Genomic DNA, 21722 nt, shown 5'->3' on the forward strand with positions numbered 1-21722 from the left:
TATACCCAGTTAGGGCCCCATCAAATATCTCCACGGAGATCTCCATCTCTACAATTTCACATAAAAAAAACTGCTGTCCGTGGCTTTAAATAAGGGGGCTTGAGTCACAAAACGGTCCAATTTAATTGAAAAAAATATAATTTATTAATTATAAAAAATTTTATATAATTATTTATAATTTAATAATAATAAGTAGCTTCCCATATAGCCGTGTGTATTCGTTAATATTGTAGCTTACCATACATTCATGGTAAGCTACAATATTATTGAATTATAGATTACCTGGTTAGACTAAAATAATCTTTTTGAGTAGAGACGTTAATTTAAACTAGAATTTCTACCCCCTGTTAAGACGACTTAATACAAAATGCAAATTATCCTTAAGATTCAGATATTTGTATAAAACGAGTTCAAAGTTACTAAAAACATATTTTGGCCTCATTAAAATCGCCATTTGGCCCTTCATCGAGTCATAAAACAGAGAATGATAAACTACAACCCGTTATAAACCTGTTATAAATTGCTGCAAAATATCACATCAACGTTCTTATTTCGAATTTTTTTACTTTATATACAATGTCGTGTTTAAAGCCACAGTAAGTATAAAATAATGTCATATTTAATAATTTAATATTACAAAACTTTTAACACCATTATGACAAAGATTTATAAAAATAGAATAATGTATATATAATATCGAATTTGAAAACTTTTAATGCTATATCGGGTGCTTTTTTTTTTTTGAAGACCGTGACGTATTCAGAGGAAAGCAACAAACTTGCTCGCTCAAAAAAACTGTTAAATACGCTTAAAATAAGGTTCTTGATGTCTAATGCAAAGAGGATATGCTAAAGCAAAGAGGATATGCTTTCTCACAAAAAGAAAAATTTCTTGCTAGAACGCGAAAGAACTTTAACTATGACAAGTTATAAAGATGAAGTGCATTAGAATTTGAGTAACGCTTTTAACCGCAATTGTTTGCTTTATCAGAGTTTAATTGCTCGTTTGTTTCAACCGTTAGCAGATCTTAAATTTCCAGAGCCTAATTTCCACTATAAGTATCACCTCAACGAGCTAAAAAAAGAAATTAGAAAACGAATTAAATTATAAAATATTTTAAAACGGTAAGGCTGTTTTGAATTACGAAATAATAAAAATTACCCAGGAACGATAGACTGACGTTCAAATTCATCCAGCGGGAGTTCGATATCAAAGGTCGTCTTAACAGAGTTGTTTATATCGCCGCTACTTGGATTAACTAAAAGAAACTTTTCGTCTGAAAAATTGGCAAGCGATTCGCAAATTTAAATATTCAAGGTAAAAAAAAAAGAACTTCGGACTTTTCGAATTTTTTTTTCACAAGAAAAATAAACTCAAAAAAAAATTATAAAATTGAAATAACGAACCTTTAAGAGGCAGATCACAAGTCTCACTTGAAATTTTTGTCGAAGGAGAAAGAACTGACACAGAACAAGCATCTTCGAAGGAAGCCATTTGCTCTAGATTGCATGTAATGGATACTGGATCATCGTCACGTTTTTCACACAAATTATTACAGTTACTTTGTAGTAAAACCGGGCTTATAGTGCTTATTTTATATTCAAAATCGTTACATGTCATATCCGTTGTTTGATTTAATAAGTCTGTATTTATCATTGCATTTTCCAGCGATAATTCACTTGTTGAGGTGAACTTCTCTTCTAAAGAAGATAAATCCCCAGGATTTTTTATTTCAGCAGAAAAACTACAAACTTCTAGTTGCAGAGATGAAGAAAGAGTTTTCTCTAAAGCATTGTTGTGACCAACACTTCTCATATAAATAAAATCATCTTCTAATTGGCTACCGTTTTCTAAACTATAATTTCCGTTGGTAAAAGATGAACTGAGCCTTTCCTCCGCTGAGAGTTGGATACTCTCGTGTGAAGTATTTGTGACTAATGATACTTGCGTTTGATTAAGATCTTCGGCCTTTGTGTTATCAAAAACAGCATGCATTTCGGTACTTTTAATTTCCAGTTGCTCTTTAGAGTTGTTTCGTTTTAATTGCAGATCGATGCTGGCAACGTTGGTTGCAATTTTGTTGGCCACACCTGCAGCATGATTACCCAGTGTATCTAGTATCTTTGTAACTGAAAATCTTGACTCTCGTTTTGCAACCTGGTCATATGGCTTTGTTGATACAGAGTTAGTTTGTACTTTTGAAACTGGATTTATAACTGCAGAAGAGTTAGCTTGCGTCAAACTTACAGGTATTTCCAGAGAAGGCGTTAATGGATGGTTAAGCTGTTCATCAAAGATATCTTCTTTAACAACAGGACTAAAAGGTATAATAGGTTGTTTTAATTCTTCTGGGTGGAAAATATCTTTACCTAGAATATTGGTCAGACTATAATTGGAGTCTGAAGACTGAAGATCAACTGACGATGACACTACTAAAGGTGAACAAAGTTGCTTGTTGCGATGACAATAGTTATAAATATCAACCAATACTGTTTGAATTACTGACTCCATTCCCTAAACACAATAAATGAAATATCAAACACGTAAATGTAATTGAAAAATAATAATAAAAAACTTAATTGAATAAGAAAACTCAGAAAAAAAAAAAAGAATTGCAACTATAAATTAATAAAGTTTTACAAGAAAAAAAAAAGGGATTTATTTTTGTTATAATTACAACTAAAGAATTACACAAATACAAACCGGTTCTTTCTTTATAGCTTTATCAAGGTCAAGCTTAATTAGAGATTGATTGACTTTTAGTGCCATTGAGAATGCCATTAAACCTGCCACTTGCAACTCATTACCTCTCAGATCAATTCTAGTCAAAGTTAAACTATCAGCCAAGACTTCAGCTAATGCAACTGCACCTTTAGTTGTAAAAAAATGTTTTTATTATTTACACATTAAACTTTTTGAATACAAAGTGTGTAGAATACTGGTGACTACAGTGTAGAATGAAAATCTATTCACATAAACAGTTTAAAACAGAGCCTAAACACTTCAGTATAAATTAAATGATACTTTAAAGTTACATTTAAAGTTAAAATATTTTTGAATAATCAAACTGAACAAACAAATAATTTTGATTAATTTCAACGTGTTTACACGAGACTGCCTAAACTTTCTACTTGATAGATCACCATTAAGAGAATCTGCAGCATCCAAGTTCTCAAACTAAGTTTCTATGAAGAGTATATTTAAATCTTTTTGAAATCACCATTAAAATACATAAACAACAACTTTTTATTACCTTCACTTCCAATTTTAGTATTTAAGAGTCCAACTTTTCTAAGTGATTTATTTTTGATTAAACCATGCTTCAGCTTTTGCATTCCAAGATCACCTATACGATTTTGCCCAAGATTCAAAGCTTTCAATGATCTTGTTTTGATCTAACAAAAACAAAAAATAAAAAATAAAAAAATAAATTGTATGTGTAAATATAAGTTGATTTTTCATTGATTTTATTTCCTTTGTAACTAGTTTTTTTGTGTTTTATTAAACAGCCTTTAAAGTATTGAATACCTGGATATATTTTCTACCATTTTTTATGTAAAGTAAAAGAAATTTGTTTAAACAAATACATTTAAAAAATTTATAACATTTTCCGTTTTTAGCCATAAGCTTTTTCTGTCTTTTAGTTGACAAATGAATTCCCCTAAGGGAGAAATCAATTTTGCACAGGTAAAGATGTTTCTTTTGAAGTATCCATTAATCCACCCCTTCTTTGATGTCTTCATAAAGATTGAAGTGATTAAGAATCTATTGAAATAAATAGTAGTCTGATAGCACAATTTTCAGTGAATATGATGGGTAAGGTGACACATCCAACTTAAGCAGTTATACTTGTTCTTTAACCCACCAATTTGTGCTCTAGCATTAAGTTGAAAGATCACCTTGTCATGTCTGTTGACGTATTCAAGACATTTTTCTTTTAATACTTGGCTTAAATTGACTAACTGTTCTTGATGTTTCGATGTTTAAGTAGCTCATAATACACCACCCCTTTTTTGATCTTATGATGTAAACAGCATAACCTTACACACATGAACATTCCTTTACCATTGATAAGGATGGCTGACCAGGTTTTCTTTTTTTTTAGGGTCATCACAATGAAGCCATTTCTCAAGACTTCCTTTCATGTCTTTAAAGAAAGAATTTGTACACTGAAACTGCTTTTGAATGTCTCTTTCTTTCGAGTCAATTTCCAAGCTTCAGTTTACAATACTTGCTTACAGTTGACTCTTCAACACTTAAAGACTTTGACTGCTTTTTAAGTTTTTGGAAGGATCTTCAACATGTATTGATTCCAATTTTTCATCTTCAAACATTTTTGGTGCCCCAGTGCATTATTTTTCTTTTTCAAAATCGGGAGTCAAAAAATCGTAAAAAGATTGTTTCTGAACCGTTGGACCCTTTCTCTACAACTTCTTTAGGATGAAGTACATGATAGGTTCCATTTGTTTGCTTTAAACCTTGTTACTATTACAAAACATTTTAATGAAAACTCTTTTTTTATTAAAAGGGTTTATAAAAGGTTTTTTCTTCATATCAATTTATAAAATCAGTAATAATATACTTTTTTTGTGGATATCTTACATGCACATACAAGTTAATTATAAAGTTTGAATCCAATATATTAACAAATTCTTCCCTAAAAAGGGTGGCACAAAAGTTTCTACACAATAAAAAACTCAGCTGCATTTCATTAACCAAAACATCTCTGTAAACAGTGATTATTATATTAAAAGTATTTTACTAGTTTATAAACAAGCTATGAATTATAAAAGTTATTTCTAGTGCATAAAAATGCAACTTGACACAAGACGGTAGAAAGTGCCATTCATCAAAGACTGCAATGGTACTGATTAATGAGAATCTCACAAATGTTTGGACAGATTGGCCAAGAAACTCTCGAGACCTAAATCCTCTGGAAAATTGCTGGTCTTATTTAAAGGATAAGGTATATAAAGAACCTTGAGTTCTAACAAAGGACCAGCTAATTTCCAGGATTAAAAATGAATGGGAGTACATATTGGCTTGATATATCCAAATTTTGTGTGAATGTTTTTGTCATAGAACTTTGACTGCTGAACAAATAATGGCTATCATACAGGTTGTTAACATACTCAAGACTTTGTTTTATTATGATCATGAAAGCAGATTAAATTTTACTGTTTCATAATTTTCAAAAATATCTGAATTTTAAGTTCTAGACGTAAGTGTGTAGAAACTTTTGGGTCACCCTGCATTTTTATTATCAAGACACTATTCATAGCTGAGCACTTTAATCTTTTTTTAAATCCCATTTTCATTTTGGCTTTTCAATGGTTATTTTCATTTATCATATTTTTTTAATGATGATATCTTAATTTACTAAGACTACTTCAGTAAATCTACTGAGTCAGTCAACTTTTTGATCAATACAAACAGTTGTTGTAATAACGGTTCTGCTGTTCCTTTTAACAAAAATAAATTTTAAAAATTCACCAAGCCTTCTGAAAGATAACTCATAGCTTCATGAGTTAATCCAGTGTTCCAAATGATTAACGAACACAACCCACCACCAAAAGGTTGATCAGCTTGATCTGATAGCCCATTGCTAATATGTGCCAGACCAATATCCTAAGCAAGAATAATATGAATAAAGAACAACATTTTTAAATATTTGATGACTATAACTAAATATAAAACATAATGATTGTAAGTAAAAACGGAAAAATAAAAGAAATACATTTTACTTTAAAAATCAGTTAAAATACTTTCTTCAAACAAAATTACGCCTTTTTAAAGAAATCCCTAACAAATTTATTCAAAAAGAAGAGAACTCTAAATTTTGTATACACTCTTAGACTTTGCATACACTCTTAGACTTTTTACACACTCTTAGACTTGGCTGAATGGGGTAAAACAGAAACTACTTTCTGAAATAAAATTCTTCTCCGTAATAAAACTATTACTAATTACTTATTCTAAACATGCATTCTTAGTAGTGCAATCTGAGTATTAGACTACTTGTCCAATAGAGTGAGTTGATATATTTTTAGAGAGTATATGGCTGGTCCTCTTCCATTTTAACTTAAATAAACAGCAAACGGAGGCCTTCTCTTGAATTTTTCTTCGTTTCCACCAATACTAATTCAGTTGCTTAGCTTTAAAAAATTATTAAATATTCTGATTTTTTTTACATATTCTGGTAAAATCTTTACACTTTATTACCATGTCAAGCTAATGTTGTTAATGATGTTATTGACGCTTCTTTCAAGAAGAAAAAAAAAAATATCACTGTTGGACTATCATAATACTACAACAGACTCTATAAACAATATTCAGCTTCTTTTAATTTCAATGTAACTTCTTTTTTGTAATTTTTTTCAAATTCAAAAAAACAAAAAAAAAAAACACAGTGAAACAGAAAGCTTAACAGAAAGTTAAAAAATATCGCTCTAATGTATTTTAACAATAATTTTGTCACTATTTTTTTCACTTCTATAGAAATGTAAAACAATAAAATTATTACAATTAGATTTTAAGATATAATATACTTTTTAGCATATTTATATGTGATGTTTGTATTATCCTTAGAACAATTGATTTCTTCTTTAATAAATGGTTGATCATTAGTTAAAAGTATTTATTTACTTTTAAAATATCTTACTCTTATTTGATTATTTCGAATATCTAACAACTGTAAGGTAGTATTATATGTAAGCATGGCACCAAGTGGAGGACCATCACTTGAAGTTAAATCATTATCACCAATGTATAACTCCTCCAATATGTGATTGTACTTCATAGCAGTAGCTAAATAATCATTAATTTGTTGAGAGGTATTAATGCCAGAAACTACAAATTAAAGACTTAAAAAACAAAGCACTTACATTTGTAAATATAAAAAAAATTCACATAACATTTCCTATAAACATAGGACCAGAAGTATAAAATACTAACTCAGAATAAGTAGAGGCCTTCCAGAAAGAAACACCCCTTCCAAATGTAAAACTTTAAGGTAAGGATCAGCTTTAAGACATCTACCAAAACATGCCATAGTTACATCTGTCAGTAATGTCCTTCTAGCATCTAAATATGTTAAGCATGGTGTCTTCCTTAACATACGACACAATGTTTGCCAACCCCGAACTCCAATTTTAGGGTTACAGGCTATGTTTAGTTTACAAGTGGAGCGGTAGAACTCAATCATTTCAATTAATGCAGAAGCTCCCTTAAAATTAAAAATATTTAATCTATACAACTTTCATAACATGAATTTATAAAACTTGAAAAAACATAAATTAAATTTTTTTACTCAATTTAAAGTCTTTAGGAGAAAAAAAGAAAAATATTTAACTAAACTTTTTACTTTATTCAACCAAAATTCAAAGTTTCAGAAAATTAAATGCAACTTAAATCACCAAGAAAAAATATAAGATGAAGTCTTCGTGACTTAAAAAGATAAAACTTTAACTGTTACCTCTGGTTATGAGCAAGATGGATATGAATTTTTAAAAATTACCCAATTTTTTTAGAATTCACATCCAGAATTCTTTTTTTTAGTAAAATTTACTTCTAGACCAATTGACACATGCATTAAGCATTCTATATTTTTTAGGGACATTTATTTCTAGACTAATTGACACATGCATTAAGCATTCCATTTTAGATGTTATGTATCTTACATAAATTGCAATATTAATTTGAAAAAAGTCTATCATTTCTGTAGAGACCACTTCAAATTTCATTGCTAATATGGCAAATACTAATGCAAATGTAGTTATTGCATTTTTTGGTAACAATAATTACATGAATATTAAAATAATTAAAGTAAAAAAAGACATTTGATGGAATATGAAAAGTTAGCAGGAAGTTAGTACCTCTTCTTCAAGACCGCAATTCTCAATATCTAAGTTTTCATACTGCACTCTTCGAAATATTGATTCTAGTGCTTCACACGATTTACTATCTAGCCGAGAACCTGAATAAATTAAAAGCTCTAAAAATGTTATTTACACATACAATTAAACATTTATAGCATTAAATCAATAACTAAAATTGGTAAAATAAGAAATATTTAATATAAATAAGAAATTTGAAATTAAAAGAGATTTCACAAAAGTATGACTGTGGCTTATTGTAGCAGATGCTCAATTTATAAAATCAAATGGCAGATTAATGGAGTATTTACTTGCTGACAATAGTATAATACCTTCTTCAAAATAAAAATTTACAAACTGAATATACAAGCCAAAGAAAAAGTTTAGGAGTAATTAAAAATACAAAACTGATAAAATTTTGCAATAAACTGTGATTTTACTAAAAAGAAGAGTTGATTCAGGATTACAGTCAACACAAAGATCTTTTATGAAGGCTTAAAAATTGTATTAACTCTAGTACTGCTAAAGTTAAGTGCAAGCTATTTTTATAACTTTGTTAGTTAAAGACTTTGACAAGTAAATCCACAATTGTTCCAAAGGTCCTTACAATAAAATTATTACTATAAAAACTTAATATCTATAGGCAGTTTAGACAAGTTAATAATCTATAGGTAGTTTAGACAAGTTAGCTTGAATGTTTGTGCAATGGTAGTAAGATTTAAATGCAATAAAATTTTTTAAAAAAAGATTTTTTTTTTTGGAAAATAAAAAAAAAAAAAAAGCTCTAATATAGAAACAACAAAAAAAACAAAAAAAACAAACCGAGCAGTTAAAATATTGTTTTTTTAAAGATTTATAGAACTCATAGGGGCAAACATTTTGGTTTGACTGTTTTAGCCAAATTTAGCTTCTTGAATAAAGAAGATGCTGATAGAAAGATGTTGCTGAAATATGAAAGACGTGAATTTTCTAAGGATATATAAAATGTAAAGGTGCATAATAAATTTTGCACCTTTACATTTAATAAATTCTTGGATACACATGAAACAAACATTTTTTAAAAAACTTAATTTTTTAAAAGGTTTTTATCCTGAACTTCTTTTATTTATGAAGTTTACTTTGAATTTTATTAAGCAATAATTTTAGAATAACAAAGTGTAAAACAAACCTCTAAGTACTAATGTTCCAGCTCGCTGTGAAAGATCAGGAATATCCTACATTAGAATAACAGATCCATTTAACATAACACTATGATGAAAATCACTATGATAAAAATCAATATGATAAAAATCAATATGATAAAAATCAATATGATAAAAATCAATATGATAAAAATCAATATGATAAAAATCAATATGATAAAAATCAATATGATAAAAATCAATATGATAAAAATCAATATGATAAAAATCAATATGATAAAAATCAATATGATAAAAATCAATATGATAAAAATCACTATGATAAAAATCAATATGATAAAAATACACAACATCCAACATTTCAAAGGATGCAAGGGAAAATTACTTTTTACAGATATTTCTATGTTGTTGACTGCATATAATAAAAGTTCACAAACACTAAACATTGTATACCTTCTTTAGCAAAAGCTAGTAATCAGAAAAAAAAGACAGTTGACTGAGGCACCAATTAGAATTATCAGATAGTTGCTGCCTGAATTCAAGGTCAATAAAATTTTTCAGTTTATTTCAATCTTATGGATACTTTTATCTTAAATATAAACAAGACCAAGCTACTGTCTGCATAACAGAAGGATGGCAAAATTTTATATATATATATATATATATATATATATATATATATATATATATATATATATATATATATATATATATATATATATATATATATATATATATATATATATATGTTTCCCAGAATCCTGGTAGAACTTTTTGTAAAAACTTACAAGTTTTGGAAAATTTTTAATTCAAAATAGAAATTTTTCTCAATTATAATTATTAATAATTGTCTTACATAAAATAAATGTTATAGATCTTTGATGAACTTCCTTTATTACTCGAAAATATGTGATTAATTTAACAATCAAATTTATTTTATCTAGCACAATTAATTTTGTGGATGTCTGAACCTGGTCACAATGTCATTCAAATACAATGTTTTACAGACACTCTGTACCTGTTGGGCTGTCTTCATCTCACTGATAATGATGTAAGCAATCAGAAGAAATCATTAACAAGCTATTAAAACATTAATATCTAGATGATGTCTTACTTTGAAGTGAAGAAATCAATAATGATATGACAACAAGAACACACACCTTCATGAGAGGGGAATATTGGTCCTTTTTTTTTATCCTGAAAATCAAAGGGGAGTTGGTAGGAAGATATTCTGCTGGAATATTTATGAATTTTCCTCCCAGCATCAGATTTTTCCATTTGATTTGTCTGCAAAATCAAATGCATAAATGACTACTCTGAAAAAAGTATGAATCTTGACCAGGACTTCTTACTGTGCATTTAAATTGAAAGCCCCCCTGGCAAATCATCATGGTGGTGGCTAAGAAGAGCAGGAAGCAGACAGTTGAAGAACCATATAAATAAGTTATGAATCTCTGTGTATTGATTGGAGTGTTAAATCTCAATTTACAATAATGCCAAAAAATATAAAAGTTTTTTTCAAACTTTTATGTATGAAATTTTGTAATACCAGATAGTCAAACAAATACTGCTCCATTTAATCTTTATGATTAAACAAAAGTTTTTATTTTAAAACATTGTTTTTTTCAAATTTTATTTCAAACTTACTTGGAAAATAATTATAAAAAATGGAAACCTAGATGAAGCTCTTCCCAAAAGTTTAGACATCTAAAATTGTGTTAACTATACATATCAATAGAATTGATTGCATAACCAGAAAAAAAACCTAATTCATTTGCTGAAAAAGCAACTATTTACCCAAGTTCAATAAACCTATAAAAAAATACATAATAACTATCATTATTTACTAAAAGAAAATAGTTACATGAAAGCTGTAGAAAAACTTATTAAAAAGTTATTTTGATTGGTTAGAAAAAGGGCTATAAGTATGTAAACATTATTTTTTGTTAATATATCTTTGTTAATAACAAAAATAAAGAAAAAAGGTATTAATTTAGGGTTTTTTATTTTTTAATAGTGAATTTCATAAAGATATTAAATTTTAAAAAATTTACAAAATACTATAAACATTAAAAATACATAGACTCAATAAAATGGTTACACATCTCAACTGGTACTCTATACTAGATTTCCTTTGCCAATTTTTTGAGGCTGTAATTTGAACCATTTACCAATTCAGTCTATTCATCCCCAGATGTTATCTATAGGGTTCAAATCAGGTGAATATGGTGGTCAAGTCATTGCTACAATATTGTTTTCTTCAAACCATTCCTTTGTGTAATATGCAGTATGATCTGTAGCACCATCTTGCTGAAACTTCTAACATATAATCTAGAGCTGATTCTACTGGAATATGTTAGGCACATACCAATACCTTTGTAATTAAAACATAACCAGATACCAATAGAGCCTCTCCCTTTATATGTTATATGAATGGCTCATGAAAAGTACCACTCCAGGTATGTCTAACATACCTGGAGTGGTACTTTTCATGAGCCATTCTTTTAACTGAAAAATTAAATTTAAGGTTATCAAGCTCAAAATTACTTTCATCACTTCAAATTACTTTTTTTCATTCTTCAATCATCCAATACCTTATCCATCGTTTCTTATTTCTTATCCATCGTTTCTTATTTCTTATCCATCGTTTCTTATTTCACAACACCATTTGAATCTTCTTTTATTTACCATATGACCTTAGCAATGGTTTTTTGAAAGCAGAATAAACATTTGACATATTCTAGCTTGTATTGAATTAAGTGGTGATTTTTTTTGTAAGTTTGTTTAGGATCCTTTCTAACTGATGTAAAAATGAAACTGTCATCTTGCCTACTTGTTGCCAAAGGTCTAGCCAAACCTTGACTTTTCTCTGGCACCATGAAAAACCTCATAAATTAACCTTGGTGGTTCTAATGTATTTTTTTGAAACTCAAATAAGTTCAGCTATTTTTTGATTGCTCTTGGTACCTTCTTTTAGATGAGCAATTATTTTCTATCTTTGTTCCTCAGTTATTTGTTTTTTAACCATTTTAGTACTTTTTAACAGCAAAACTAACTTACCTTTTGTTAAATATTTGAAAAATGATAAAATAACTCAAATAATTTGATTGTTATACCTAGGTTTAGTTTTCATTTATAAATACATCAAAAATCATATCATTTAATTAATTTAAAAAAAAAGTGTGAAAAGATTGAAAGTAATGGAGACATGAGGTTTTTTAGAAAGTGTACCTTAACTTTTGAACAATGTAGGAAGCAGATTATTTAACAACATTATTTTGTTAAATTAGTATAGGAAAACACATAAGATATAGCTTGTTAAGTCTCTAAAAAATATTTAAACTTCCTTAATTAACTATAATTTAAATTGACTGATTACTTAAATGATTTAACTAAATTTACTTTAATTAACTCTTATTGAAAATAATGAGTGTGCCTAAACTTTTGAAAACTACTGTAGTATTTTTAACAGCTTTTAACTGGCAATGATAAAAAAGGTCTGTATAACTTTAGCTATTTTAAGGGTATGAAACATCTAAATCAAAAAAAAAAAAGGTACCTGAATCTGTTTTAATACTTTATCTAGTGGTTTGCACCGTAGTTTTTGACAAGTGTTGCGATAGAATGATACAACTTCAGTATGAGAAGGTGTACGTACTATAAAGAAAAAATTTACTAAACTAATTGACTAACAAAAATATTTTCAATGTTACAACTTAGTCCAAACAGCTTAAAGCTGAACCCAATAAAATAATAACAAGAAAATAAATGTATATATTTTTTAAATAGTTAAATGTTTTCGAACAAAGTGTTATGATTCATTTTGGTTAGAGAAATAGGACATGCTCCCCACAATAGTTTGCTTTGCCATTCAAAAAAAAAGATATTGAAATTTTGCAGTAATAATTAAAAACCAAACATTTTCTAAATATTTCCAAATATAAAGCTGAGTTTCATTAAAAATTCTTTTAATTTTCACAAAGTAAACTTGCTTTGTAAAATTTTTAACAGAAAATTATATTCACTACCGTAGACTTCTTTACAAAGTTAGGAAAATTATAAAATCAATAATTGTAATTTAAAAAAATTCTTAAAAAGACCTAACTAGCTGTAATAAAATTTGTAAACAACATTTTATATTTTTAATATAGTCTGAGTTTTTTTGTCAACATAAAAGTAGATATTATTTTTATATTTCTTCAATTTAACCCATCTGAAATAATTTAAAAACTACAAACATAATACTATGAATAAAATTCTATTCAAAGTTCAAGAAGAAATGTTATTGAAAAGAACATATACTAAACACTAAATAATTTTAAAAATCGTCTATTTTATGTCTTAAAATTAGTTTACAGAAAACTTTTTTCTTTAATATTTTGTTGTACTTGATAAAAATGTTGTCTATACTTCATTTATTATTTATCATTTTTAAGATAACTAAGAAATCATAAGAAAAAGATGATTTACCTTAGATTTGTAGACCTGCTGGCAGTATTTGAATATTAGGTAATTTTACTTTGATGGTATAGCATCAAATAGTTAAAACTGTATCATCAAAGTGATGGTACAATATTTACCCTTTTTAGGTCAGTTGATTAGTTTTCACTATAATCTAAGGTTAAATACTTAGTTTTACGTATCTATATATATATATATATATATTATTTACATGCATTTTTTAAGTATTTTGAGCTTAAGTTTTTTTATTATATATAAATTAAATTTGTTTTACATAATTGCAATTTTCTTACCATTAAGCCATGGATCATAAGGTTCAATATATTCTGATACAAGTTTTTCTCCTTCTAAAAAAACTATTTTTTTTGTTTTACTTCCAAGATTATTTTTTTCAATTTCATCACCATTATTTTCCCAGTTATGAGATTTTGTTGACTTTAAACAAGAAACTAATCTATGCTTTCCACTTTTTTTTTCAGTTATATTTTTAAATTGCTGCAAATTTGTATTGCTGCAATTTGGCATAGTTTTTACAGTTACATTTTCTGCTGAAGTCAGTGTAGTTGATACTTCATTTTCAACTGGATTCATATCATTGCATATTGAATTAAACATCTCACTATGGTCTTGGCTATTACATGAGCTTTGAAGTTTATCAACTTTATCATTATCGTTACTTGTTAATTCTTCTAAACTAACATGATTTTCATGACTTTCAGGAAAATAACTAACTTCATCCGTATCAAAACTAGTACTATCATCTTCAGTGAATGGATGTTTCTTAGTCAAGCCATTTGAATTATCACATTCTCCAACTTTCTTCGTAATAGAAACCCCACTGTCGGATACATCATTTCCTAAAAACTCGCTATTTTTTTTGCTACAACACGGAGGACGATCCAATGCTAATTCCTCTTTACCAGCTTCTAATGCAAGGTCGAAGTTTTCCATTTAAAAAATATACAAAACGAACTCTATATATTTAAGATTAGGATACCCATTTTAATACAACTCCTTGTAATTGCGAAGTAATTTCTACATATATATATAGCGTTACATATATATTTACGAGGATATGTAACAGCTAGGCTGTCATGTTATTCTTTAACTGAGTTATGAGAAGAACTGGGTTCTACATCAAGACCGTCGGCAATCGCTCAAAGAGGAAAAAGGTAAGCATTAATTTCTTTTGTGTAAATTGTTTTTCATACCAAAATGTTATTTTTTGATATTATTTTACACGTTTATTTTCCTATAGTTACGCATTCTTTAATGCAACAATAAAAACGTTAAATTATATTAAAGTTAATTAAAATTTTATCCAGATTTTTCCAAGTGCAGTATTTTTGAAAGATTTTGTTTTATTCATGACAGTTCAGTGCTTTTTTTTGATACATAGTGTTCGGTCGGTTTTTTTCTCTACCCATAATCATAATTTCAGTGATATATACTGAATACAATCAATATTATCATATAGCGCAAATCACGTCAAAATTACATCATAAGCTACAAATCACATCAAAAATAAGAAGAAAAAAAATCAAAAAAGCTTTTAAAAAGACATACAAAAAAAGGCATCGCTTTATGAGCGTAGGAAGTTTTTTGAGCACTAAATGTCTGTATCGGCCATTCCGCTTTACTTTTAATATGCATGTACGAAATTGCAGCAAAAGATTGGAAAACTAAACTCAAATAAAAATGATCAAGTTCTTGTTTTAAGGCTGATGGCATTTTTCTTAAACAAGTTATTCAGTAAATAAAATCGAAAGCTCACACCACAGAAATTACCACTCCAGCGGAACGTTTACATGTAAAAAAATTCTGTCGGAAATAAATACTGTGGACCAACTAGTGCAAGAATATTTTTCAAGGTTAAAAAATTCATTTATAAACTTAAAATTTTCATCTTATATCTGTCTAATTTAAAATTACCGAATCTGTAAAACTAAAAAAGTTTAAAAAAAAAACTGTAAAACTAAAAAAGTTTAAAAAAAAAAACAACACCAACCACCCCATTCCTGCCCCATTCTCTATTTCCTCTTTAAATGTTAGCTAAATTTAGTAATGTTGAGAATTCAAGCTTTATATATATATACGAAAGCTTCAGGGGAAAAACGATGACCTTCCAAATTTCCCTGAGAAAAATTGCACTTGTCCCATCTAGTAGAATTTTTTGTCGCCTTTCAGAGTATCGTATTGCGAAAGGGAAAAAACAATGGCAGTCCCACAAAAAATGCGTTTTAAAATTGCCCATCTCATCCCTTTACAGCGTGGCGTCATACGTTGTCACTCTTTAATTTTTTTTACTGTAAGTTATTGTTTAAATTAGTATTAATTGAACGTTAATATATATTATTTTGAATTTTATTGATTAAAAGAAATTTAAGAATGATAAATACACGTTATTACCGTTTAAAATGAACTAGTGGACCTTATTCTACAAAGTCTATATCTCGGAGTAGTTATTTTATACGCACTTAACATACGCACACGTTTTTATCAGTTGTGAAAGTTTCTTTTGCTCATATCTTGAAATGAGATTTTTCGTTAACTCGTCGTTTTTCCCCTGGACCCTTCATATATATATATATATATATATATATATATATATATATATATATATATATATATATATATATATATATATATATATATATATAAAATATTATTTCTCTTTGCGAGGAAATAGAGCAAGAATTACATTTGGTAATGTTTTATATTCTGTACGTAACCACAAAGTGTTTATGTTTGTAAAAGATAACGCAGCAGAAATTTTAATTTAGGTTTTTTTACTGTTTACATTTAGTTTTCCTCTTATTATTTGGGATTAAGAAGATTTTGTTGAGACAAATGTTTATATAAATTACTGTTCTTGTGCCAAACTAAAAATATTTCTGACCCCCGTATTTTTCGTGCTCCTTGTATCAACTGCATTCTTGCAAGAATAAATTTAAAGTTGTTTTTTTTTCAAACAACATGTTATTCTAATAACCTTTTTGTGTTCAATTTAAACATTAGATATGTACATTATATATTCTGTATGTTTTACTTTTATGCACTTTGGTATAAATTAAGATGACCATCAACAAAGAATATTGATGAAAAGGAGCCCGGTACACATATGCAAAAAAAATACTGAACGTCATACTCACCATCTCAGTGTTAAAAGCTATCACTGTTAACAATATTATTCAACGATCTTGTAACAGAATTTTTTTATGCATGCTTTTGAAGAAATTATCTCTAATAATAACAGTATAGGACAAGGGTTGCGTCAGTCTTACAGTAAGTATTTACATTGCGTTATGCGAGTTTTGGACCTGTGAACTTTTATTTTTAATAACCGTAAAATTATGTTGCTGGAATAGATATCAATGTGGAGTTTGTCTCACTTCGTTTATTTTTCATCAAAATTTTTCCATGACTTAGCATTGAAAGTAATTATGCTATAGCTGTGTGAATAAGTACTATAATTATGTTTTTTTATAACTTTATGAAATTGTTAAGTAAACTTTTTTCTTTCTTCAAAACTAGAATAAAAAAAAATAATTTTAAAGTAACTTTTGCCTCAAATTTTTCATTACTTAGTAAATCTTTCATGATATCAAGCCATAGTGTACAGGCCTGTCCACCGTGCGGATAAACTCATAAACTGGAAGCGAGTTTTTTAAATAGAAAAAAATAAATTTATCAAAAATATGCACAATATATATATATATATATATATATATCGCTAAACAATGTAGTAATCAAATTAAATACCCCAGAAACCAGAAACAAATATTTGTTGTTTTCAGGTCTCGAAGAACACAAATTACAATAGTTTTTAAAGAATATATTTAACTATATGGTTTCTGTTCTTATTTAGTTGGTATGATTCAGATGTAAGCATCAGCAGATTTCATAAAGAAGAAATGGACATATTTTCAGCTACTTTACGAAACATAATACAGCAACATATTACCCATTGATTTACCGAACAACCAGGCACTGTTAATCCCCTACAATTCATTTCCTCAGTAAAATCTCTGAGTTTTGTATAAAAAATGTTCTAGCCGTTTGAATCTTCATCATTTTAAACGATATATCCAGCTAATCATAGTCGTTTTAAAATCTATAGAAAATATACTTTCCAATTCTGGTAGGTTATTAAATATAACACTTTTCTTCATTTAAGTAAAAACAATGATTCTGGTTTGAGTTTTCTAAACTGCTTCTCTAAAGAATCGGTTGTAAATGTTCCAAGCAAAACATATTTATGATTTGTAGAGAAGAGGAACTTTGACAACTATAACAAGTTTTAAGGAATATCTTTGTGAAACATTTAAAGCGAACTTTTTTTGGTCCTCTAAACAAAGTTGCCATCATAAAAACTCAAAAAACAGTATTAACAAGAACACTTAGATTTTTAACTACTTCTCCAAAACTTTTTCCCCCATACAACAGCAATATAGCCTTAAAAAAAAAAAAAAGAATGCAATTTTTATGTCTTTTTATCCTCATGAACAGATTTCAATTTTGTTGTTAGTCTTGTTCATGTTGTAATGCAAGGAAGTTATATGTTTTCTCTGAGACAATTGGATTTAGCACGTGAAATTGAAGTACTCAAATTCTTTTGCCATTGTTTCAACAGAATACTTTTTATCGATCAGAAGAGAATCTTTTGTTGAAACGTCTCCAACAGGCCAGTGCCTTTCACAAATATTGTCTCTATAACTGCCAACCACTATTTTCTTTCTTCTAGTGTTCAATGAAAACGAAAAGTTTGGAAATAAGGCTTTGAAAAAAAAAATCAACGGCTTGATACTTCATAAAAGTGTTATAAGCATAAGGGCAGTTTTTTTAATCAAGGAAATCAGGCTTTAATAAGAAAACTATAGATATTTAAACTATAGATATTTAGATACCTTCTCCTCCTCAATGAAGTAAAAACTAAGTTTGTGTAAAAAGTTGTGTTTGTGTTTTTTTTATTTACACTTTTTTTAAAAAACTTAAAAACCTTTTTTTTTTATAATGTCTTAAGGACCTCAAGTTGATGCACGACTTCTAAGTAGACACCCGTAGAGAAATGAAATTTAAAAGAGGAGTGTTTGGGGATCAATTTAAAAAAGTCTCTTTTTTTAAATGATGTTAAACCATCAGTTTTTCCCATCTTTCTAACTTCCAGCACTGTAAAAGTATCTTACAATTATTTTAGCGCCCTACAAATTTTGATTCGTATTTCATTAAATCTGCAAAAATCTTCATCAAATCTAAATGATGAAGATTTGTCTTTAGTTTGTAAATCTACTGTCCAAAGTAAATAAACATGAAACAAAAATTACGTGCAACAATTTATTAAAAAAAAAGTTATACTTTAGTTTATGCATGGTTTATGGCATAAATTATAGTATAATTTTAGGTGTAGCATAACTTATTGTATAACTTTTAAAGTATCATAGTTCTTAAATGTAAAAAAGAAATTTTAATATGATGGTATACATACAAATATATTCTACCTGCTTTTGCAATACAAATCTATTATCAAACCCGTATAATAATGAATAAACAGCAGTCATTTCTGGTATATACACGAACAAAAGTTATTATTTTGTAACATTCATAGCGAAAATAATCACCTGACCCCTAACGGAGGATTCTAACCTTTTTGTTAAATAGTTAGAATTGATTGCATGTTAGATATTAAAAAATATATTTGAGTTAAACAAATAGATTATATATTGAGAACTTTAAAGAAAAGACCATATTATATATATTTTGTATCAGAAGTTAGCATATTGTTATTATTAGCATTTAGAATTTATCATTAAAGCTGTAAACATAGTTACTGATACATACACCAAACTGATCCACAAAATAAATAGTTACACCAATACACTCCCTCCCCCCTCCCAACACACACCCCCATACTCACTCACACATACACACACACAATAAGATCAAAAAAAAAACAAACATAAATAAATGCACACACACTACTTCCCACACATAAAAGAAAAATATAAATAAACAACAACCACGAAATTGTGCAGGCACGAGGAGAAGATCAATTTGTAATCTTTTAATATAGAACAATTTTTTTTTAAATTTTTTATGATTTTAAGATTTTTCTTTAGTTTTTAACAATTCAAGGTATCATTTCATTTCGTTAACTTTTTGAAGTTGATTAGAGCTTTTCGAAAGTAAAACACCAAGTAGAAAAAAAACTGAAAAATTATTTGTAATTTAACAACAGTTATTAAACGACACTTATTAGCCAAGTAATTTGATTTATTCAAAGCTTGCGCATCATTGTATCAAAAATTAGCTTATTAAAAAGATCAATCAGATCATAAAAAACGCAAAGTTCCAAAATTTCAAAAACTAAGTTAAAGTTTCTACTCTGCTTTTCCTTTTTGGGCAAGTTATTTGGAGGACCTCTACTTTAACTAAGCCCAACACGTAGCAGCCAAGCAGGGTACATTCTGGTATGCTAGCGGACCACAAGTTAGGTAACCAGTGGAATGGCATACTTTTCTTAAGCCAGGCCTTAATGTTATTTTGGGTAGTGGGCGGGTGCTTAGTCCAGTCGGAATGCATAATATTTTTCTTATGCCTAGAAGTCCATCCGGAGTTTGTTGCTGTTTGTGTTCACCCCAAGTCCCATTTTAAAGAAGTGTGGTGACATGGCATTAGCCTCACTGTTAACACCCAGGAGTTCAAAAACGGGGAACTTAGTGTCCATAACTATGTCTACATCTTCTGGTCTTCTACATACTAAGTGGTCAATTCTCCTGTTCAACTTCTAATGCTGGCCGAAGTTCTTCTCAAAGAACTTGATCAAGCCTGATCAAGTTTCTTGCTTGAAGTTGTTTAGCACTGCGGTGGCTTTTAACTTGCGTGTCTCCTTCATAACTTCTGTCAGGAGGTGACCAGTTCAACGGAATAGGACTTCAATCCCAAGTCTTTTGTGACTGTTTTGGGGTAGGATTTAAAATAAAGATTCATTTATTTAGCAATGGCGCGCATGAACTTGGCTGGATTTTGGTTAATTTGTTCAGCGTCTATGATGACACGTATCATTTCTTTTCAACATGAGTCCTCTTGTCTAGTAACAGTTCAGGCAGGCTAGTATTCAAATTTTACTTAATGTAAAATGTTACTTAATTCAAAGTTTACTTAATGTAAAACCAAACGTGTCGAAATTTTATATCCGTGAACATAAAATTAGTATCTGTAATTTTGAAATAGTCTAAAATGTATATATCAAACTAATAGGAGTAGTTTTTAATTTTCAAGATAAAAAAAATCGGCATTTATTTTGATTTTTGAGTTTATTTTTTTAGAAGTTGATCGTTTAATGCAAGTGCGGGGGAAGATAGTGCAAAACTATCTTCTTAATAGCAAATTATAAATATAATCCAAACGAAAAGTAATATCAATGTCAAAATACCCAGAAATTAATATCCACTCTCTGACTATATTCTACTTTTTCAAATTGATAGATTACAATACATACAAATAACTTAATTTACAAAAATATAAATTACAATGCATGTAAATAACTTAATTTTTAAAAAAATAAATAACAATGCATGTAAAATAACATTAATAATGACTAAAGAACGTAAGAAAGTTTTTAAAACGAAAAAAAAAGAAAAAAAGTAAAACGATCGCTATTAAATTTTTTGGAAATATTTACTATAATAACACAAAAATTACAAACTTAAAGTTCTGCGAACATTAAGTATAAATTAAACGCTGATACGCAATGATCACAATTAAAGTTGTCAGTCATTTTCCTCAACACTAGTACATTCGCCTGGTTTCTCCATGTCCCCAACGCCATTTCTCTAACCCAATTTATGCAATTAACGCTGATTTGAAATTATTATAAAGCGCGCCAAATTAATTTCTTTGTAAAACATAGAGTAGCTGTTATTTTAGTACAGAACTTATAAATAAGTAATGTAACAATACTGTAAACATATAGTTGCATAAATTGTAACTTAATGCGTAAAAAATTTAAATAGATACAACAAATTTACGTATTGAACTTAAGAGAACGCAGAGTATCGAGCCAGAAAATTAAAATGTTCATAAAGTTTTAATTTTACCGTGAGCTATTTTTCGTGCCAATGACACGTTTTTTTGACTACATAGCCTCACCAAAAAATATTAGGTTTTTAATATTCTGTACGTGAAAGTAGATAAAGTATCTCAAATATTGTATAAATAAGCATTAAAGTTGTTATCAGATGTCAGT

General features: G+C 28.2%; 1 protein-coding gene across 1 annotated transcript; it reads right to left on the bottom strand.

Moving 5' to 3' along the window:
- Positions 1-505: 505 nt before the first annotated feature.
- LOC145182488 (uncharacterized) lies at positions 506-14604 on the bottom strand. The gene is made up of 12 exons (XM_090085541.1): positions 13771-14604; positions 12576-12673; positions 9043-9088; positions 7875-7975; positions 6955-7225; positions 6662-6807; positions 5494-5628; positions 3254-3395; positions 2704-2870; positions 1407-2514; positions 1162-1258; positions 506-1074 (listed from the first exon to the last, which is right to left on the bottom strand). The coding sequence occupies exons 1-12, from the start codon at positions 14426-14428 to the stop codon at positions 1062-1064; spliced, it is 2982 nt and encodes a 993-aa protein (XP_089941667.1). The 5' UTR covers positions 14429-14604; the 3' UTR covers positions 506-1061.
- Positions 14605-21722: the final 7118 nt, after the last annotated feature.

Source organism: Hydra viridissima, unplaced genomic scaffold (assembly GCF_058129835.1).
Source record: "Hydra viridissima isolate aposymbiotic clone 2 unplaced genomic scaffold, HvirCarnegie_v1 scaffold_4, whole genome shotgun sequence".
Classification (NCBI taxonomy): Eukaryota; Metazoa; Cnidaria; class Hydrozoa; order Anthoathecata; family Hydridae; genus Hydra; species Hydra viridissima.

Coding starts and splice junctions, on each gene's coding strand:
- LOC145182488 (XM_090085541.1), bottom strand. CDS start 14,428: ATGGAAAACTTCGACCTTGCATTAGAAGCTGGTAAAGAGGAATTAGCA. Junction 6,808..6,954: donor AAGGCCTCTACTTATTCTGA/GTTAGTATTTTA, acceptor ATGATTATTTAG/CTACTGCTATGAAGTACAAT. Junction 2,871..3,253: donor TACTAAAATTGGAAGTGAAG/GTAATAAAAAGT, acceptor TTACAACTAAAG/GTGCAGTTGCATTAGCTGAA.